At 38.2% G+C, this 6,000-nt stretch overlaps 1 protein-coding gene across 4 annotated transcripts in view; it reads right to left on the bottom strand.

Moving 5' to 3' along the window:
- MAPKAP1 (mitogen-activated protein kinase associated protein 1) overlaps window positions 1-6,000 on the bottom strand; it is a 372,056-nt gene that overhangs the window by 102,467 nt on the left and 263,589 nt on the right. For 3 of the 4 annotated variants that reach the window (XM_006892555.1, XM_006892558.1, XM_006892557.1), the window contains one exon: window positions 5,209-5,316. The exons of the other annotated variant lie outside the window; for it this stretch is intronic. In XM_006892555.1, coding sequence (XP_006892617.1) covers window positions 5,209-5,316 — 108 coding nt within the window. The remainder of the gene's footprint in view (window positions 1-5,208; window positions 5,317-6,000) is intronic. 4 annotated transcript variants of the gene reach the window in all.

Below are 6,000 nucleotides of genomic sequence, written 5' to 3'. Positions count from 1 at the left end.
ATATTCCCAGTAGTGGAATTGCTGGGTCAAATGGTATCTCTATTTGCAACTTTTTGAGAAAGTGCCATACTGCATAAAGCTTTTCAAGGCCTATTATTTCTGAAATGGATGGCCTGTCCTGCTTCTTCCTCTTTACTGTTTTTAATACTGATTTATTTACAAAATTGGAACACATTGTATTTCACACAAAATCCTTCCCATTTCCTTCACTCCCCACCCATCAAATTTCATTGTAATTTTTATTTGCATCTCTTATTGCCAGTGATTTTGAGCATTTCTTCCTGTGTCTGTTGGCCATCTGAATATCTTCCTCTATGAAAAGTCTTTACACGTCTTTTGCTCATTTTGTAATTGTGTTATCAATTTGTTCTTGTGGAGGTCCTGTAGAATTCTGTAAATTTTGATATGAGACTCTTGCTTGAAATGGCATTGCCAAATGTTTTTCCAAGTCAGTAGGCTTTATTTTCACTCTGTTGGAAAATGTTTTTGACACACACAGGAATTTAATCTTTAAAAGGTTCCATCTATTAATTTTATCCTTTCCAGATTGTGCATTTCTGACTGTATTTGCAGTCACTTTTAACACAGACTAGGCCATCTAGGTTTGATCCCAGTTCGTCTCTTAGTCTCTTACGGCCTTTATGGTTTTGGGTTTGACTCACAGGTCTTTTATCCACCTTGAGTAGATTTTTGTGTATAGTGTGAGATGTGGATCTTGTTTCGCTTTCTGCAGTTAGCTGTTCAGTTTTGCCAGCACCCCATTTGATAGGTTTTATTTCCTTGTTGAATATCAGTTGATGAGTCTATTTCTGGGTTCTTAATTCTGTTCCCCTGGTCTATATGCCTGTCACTGTACCAGTACCATGCTGTTTTGGTTACTACCACTGTGTTTTGAGGTCACTGAGTACCATGCCTCCCACTTCATTTTTGTTTTTTAGAGTACTTTGCTTATTTAAGGTCTCTTTCCTCTTCAAATAAATGTAACATTTTCCCTATTATTCTTCTTGAAAAAGGAATTTGGTGTCTGTATTGAGATTGCATTGAACATGTAGTTTGCTGTTGGTAGGATTGTCATTTTCACAATATTTAGCCTTCCTATTCATGATCAGGGCACATATTTCCATGTTTTTAGTTCTTTTACTGTGCGTTGCAGAAATGTTGTACAGGTCTTTTGTGCCTCCAGTTAGGTTCACTCCCAAATATTTAATTTTTTTCCATTTTGTTAATTTTAATGAATGTTTACAGAGATTTTAGATTTCCATTCATTCATTGTTGCATTTTTCTCTCTGCCTACCCCTCCACTCCACTGTCCTGCTTCTTTGCCTGACTTAGTTTAGAAGCTCTGGTGAAATCTGTCCGCCATAGGGTGACCCTGCTGGTATTTGAAACACTAGTGTTATAGCTTCTAACATCATAGCAACAGGCATGTCATTACAGTACGGTAAACTGACAGATAAGTGGTGAAAATTTGTCCTTTGATATGCTATGGTGCAGTACTAAAAGCTGTTTAAGACTTCAACTATTACAAGGCTTGTCATACTAAAAATTGCTATATTCTCACTATATAATCTTTACCTATGTGAATTTGGCCTTACTGCTTGTTTTAGTCTTAGAGAGTCATGCATGCTCACTCCAGGAATCTGGGAAGAACATATAAAGTATACTAACTCTCATTGCTACTGATATGGCATTGACTCATAGCAGACCCTCCAGCAGGCTGTGAACTGCACGAGAGGAGAGTGCCCATCTTTCTCTCCAATAACATAGGGCTGTCAATGAATTAGAACCAGCAGAGAGGTGTAGCTGTCGATAGGTTAGCAGTGGGTTGGAGGTGACACATTTGGGTTAGAAATAAATTCTTATTGACTAATCTACCCCAGTTCTCTGTACGTAAAGTATGTGGTTATTGCTGTTAAGAGCTACTGAGTCAACTACAACTCATAGTGGTCCTATGAACAATGGATCTGAACTTTGTCATATCCTGTGCCATCTCATCATCTCTGATGTACTTGTGCCCAGTGTTGCAGTCAAGTGTAGATCTATCTTGTAGAAAGTATTCCCCTCTTTTGCTAACTCTCCTTCTTTCCAAACATAATGTCTTTTTCCAAGGTTTCCAGGACGAGCCCTGGCCACAAATATGTCCAGCTCATGTGAGAGAAAGTTTCACAATCCTTGCCTCAACAGAGTATCTTGGGTTGCACTTTTCCCAATATATATTTGTTTGTTCTTTGGGCCTTCCATGGGATATTCAGTACTCTTCTCCAACACCATGATTCAAACACATTGATTCTTCTATCATTCTTGTTCACTGTCTAACTTTTGGACACATAGAAAGAAAGTAACTGAAAAGATCATGGTTTGAATCAAGTATACCTTCATCCTTAAACTTTAGACTCTGTCGTTCTTTAGCATCTTGGAGAAATCCTTGACAGCATATTTTCTCCAATGCAATACGTCTTAAACACAGATTGCTGCCAAGTCTTCCTATGAACCTGATGCCATGTTCTTCTTCATAAAGACCAGATTCATCAATAATTTGCTCAGCATGAACACTGAATAGGAATGGAGAAAGGAAAAGTCTTGATGTACACCTTAATGATTTTAAACCATACAGTGTTCTCTAGCTGAGTAGAGTTGTGGAAAGAAAAATCCCAGAATTTTGCCAACCAGTGACAAGTCTATCGACATTTTCCTTTCCATTTTAAAAAATGTTTTTTGTTTGATCTGATTTTCTGTCTTTGTTATTGTTCTTAGACGCTGTTGACTTCATTAAAGATCATAGTGACCCTATGTACAAAGAGTCAAAACTTTGCCTGATTTTGCTTCACCTTTACAATCTCTGCTGTGTTTATGTCCCTCTCACAGTCATTGTGCATTTCATTGGGGGTTATTCCTATCCTCTAATCTTCCACCTTTCTAAGTATGAAGCTCTTTCCCAGAGATGAAGTTCTTGACAACATGCTCAAAGTATATGAGACAAAGTTTCATCATTTGTCTTTCTAAGGACTACTCTAGCTGTACTTGTTCTAAAACAGGTTTGTCCTTTGGCAGACTATGGTATAATCAATACTCTTTGCCAACACCGCAGTCAAAGATCTCAAGTCTTCTTCAGTCTTCCTTACTTGTTAGTCAATTTTCAAACTCATATGAAGCAATATGTAACTTGTTAGATGCATCTTATTCTTTACTCTGACATCCTTGCTCTTTAGCATTTTCAAGAGGTTCTTGACAGATGTGCTCAATGTGATACATCTTTTGGCTTCTTGATTGCTGCTTGTGGCTCCAAGTAAAATGAAATCCTTTATAAGTTCAATCTTCTTGTGATATTTCTGTGATGCTGCTTATTGGTCCAATTGAGAGGAGCTTTGTTTTTTTGATCCATAGTGAAGATATTTTGATCTTCATCAATTAAGTGCTTCACGTTCACATTGGTTTCAGTAAGCAACGTTTCATTATTTGCATATTATATGTTGTCAATGATTCTTTCTCCAGTTTTGATGCTGTTTTCTTCTTTTTACAGTCCAGCTTTTCCAATTAATTTGCTCAACATACAGACTGAATAAGTATGGCCAAAGGAAAAAACCTTGACACATATTGTTACTGATTTTAACCATGTAGTATAAACTTGTTCTGTTCAAAAGACTACTTGGAAGTTCAGGGACAGGTTCTGTATGAGTAGTGTTCTGGAATTCCCATTCTTTTCCATTTTAGACACAATTTACTATAATCCACATGGTTGAATGCCTTAATATAGTCAATAAAACACAATTATTTTTTATGTGCTATTTTTGATTCTTGACATTTACTCTCCTTAATAGTACATCAAAATTATCTTTCCCATTTATGAAACTTTTGGTAAACAAAACTTTGAATGGCTGTATAACATTCCACGTATATTGAGATAATTTTCTCTTTTGTAACTGTGTCATATCATATTGACTGAGTTTATCTAATGTTAAACCAATCCAGTATTCCTAGAATAAGGAACTGGTATTGATATACTGCACCAATTTTCCAATGCAACATTATTATTTTAATTATCTCAAGATTCACTATGTTAATATTTTTGTTTAGAATTTTTGTATTTACATGCAAAGTAAGTTTAGTCTGAGAAATTTCTGCCTTGTCTGGTCCTTTTTAATGATGATGCAGAGGATAAGTACTAGGCCACCAACAAAAGGTTGGTAGTTCAAACCCACCAGCAGCAATCTGCTTCCATAAAGCTTAAAGCTTTTAACTACCCTAAGGGAGATGTGCAGCTGTGCATTTGAGAAGAAGAATGAAGCTGGAAAGAATAAATAATAAAAACAATAAATGATAAAAATTAATAAGATAAAATTTACAACTTGAAACACTAAAAAATGAAATGAAAGATAGAACTAGAGCCCACTACTTGGTTCCTACTAAGCATTTGCCTAGGGCCCAATACTTGGTCTCCTGCTAAGCATATGCAAATTACTAAAATTCTAAAGCTTCAAGGCCTCTTGATGTCTAAGCAATGATAATGAGCAAAGAAACGTAAATAATGATAATGAGAGATAACTACACACAAAATAATCCCCCCTGCCCCTCAAAAAAGGCCCCAAATTCCTAAACTACTCTCAAGGCCCCCCCATCATCTCTCACACACACAAAATAACCTAACAACTTCATTGTCTTTAAATAATAACTGACTCATCACCAACTGTTGGGTATCCAAAGCTGGAAATTACATGGAAGATTGTTCATCTTTCTCCTCTGGAGCTGCTGGTGGATGTGAATATCCAGGGAGGCATGGTCCTTGCGTTAGAAGCACAGCCCTCTACAGACTGTTGTTGTTGTGTGCAGCTGAGTCAGAACCGACTCATAGCCGACTCTCCAGTGGGTTTTCAGAGGCAATAAATCGCATGGGAGAAGACTGCCCATCCTTCTCCCATGGAGAAGCTAATGAATTTGAATCACATGCCTTCGGGATTGCAGCACAGCTTCTTATCACTAGGCCAGACTAGGAAGGCAAAATTTAACAGAAAAATGCTGTAGATTCATTAGCAAGAAGTATGAAATTAATCATTTGCTTTAGAATATATTTTTTTGCATGAAGACTAAGGTCTGCCTTGGGAAACGAATTCCTTTCTTAGGCTAGTCAGACTAGGGAGTGTTTCCAAACATACAACTCGTAAGCATGTTTGCAAAGGACAAAGCAGGCACAGAGTGAGGAGGCCAACGTACTGTTCTCCCGGACCAGGCAGAACTCCCATGCGCTCTGGCTTTCCAAGGTACTCTCCAGGTCCACAGCGATGTTGGGCTCACTCTGCTTCTCCAGGCGGTACTGAGGGCCTGGAAGATCAAAGGGGCAGGAGGAGGGGAGGAAGTCTGAAACCGTGAATTTAACATTTTAAAAAGTACCACATCCCGGCAAAAAAAGTGGACAAACCATAAGGAAAATGCTTAAGTCTGTCTTGAGCCTTTCTAAAGAGGTCTGTTGTTACGTGTCTTCGAGCAGGAATCGACTCACTGTTGTCTCTCCACTGGGTTTTCAAGTGATTGTGAAATCGAGAGGAAATTGCCTGTCTTTCTCCTACGTGACCTTGAACTGCATGCCTTAAGGGTGGCAGGACAACTCTACCACTGGGCCATTTGTTGTTATTGTGTACTGTCTAACCTAGCTAACCCTCCAGTGCATTTTCAGAGGCAGTAAATTCCGGTGGGGGGGGGGGCGGCGGGCAGAGGAAAGATCGCCCACCCTTCTCCTGTGGAGCAGCTGGTGGATTCAAACCACATACCTTTGGGATTGCAGTGCAGCTTTTTTACCACTAGGCCATTAGAGCTACTTAAAGAAGTCTAGCTATTTGAAATAAGAGCTTGGATTTTTCAAATGTGATGTGTTTTTACTCAGTTCTCTTTAAAACAAAGTAAGAGTCAAATGGTTTTTTAATCACAGGCTTGACTACACAGTTTCTCAGGTGTAAGCACGTAAACTACCCTCTTTAAACTGCTATTTCCAAATACATAATAGTGAGA

The sequence above is a fragment of the Elephantulus edwardii genome, unplaced genomic scaffold (assembly GCF_000299155.1).
Source record: "Elephantulus edwardii isolate Elephantulus edwardi_28Jun2011 unplaced genomic scaffold, EleEdw1.0 scaffold00116, whole genome shotgun sequence".
In the NCBI taxonomy this organism is placed as follows: domain Eukaryota; kingdom Metazoa; phylum Chordata; class Mammalia; order Macroscelidea; family Macroscelididae; genus Elephantulus; species Elephantulus edwardii.
Note: the sequence above shows the minus strand (reverse complement) of the source record. Positions and strands in the feature narration are given on the sequence as shown.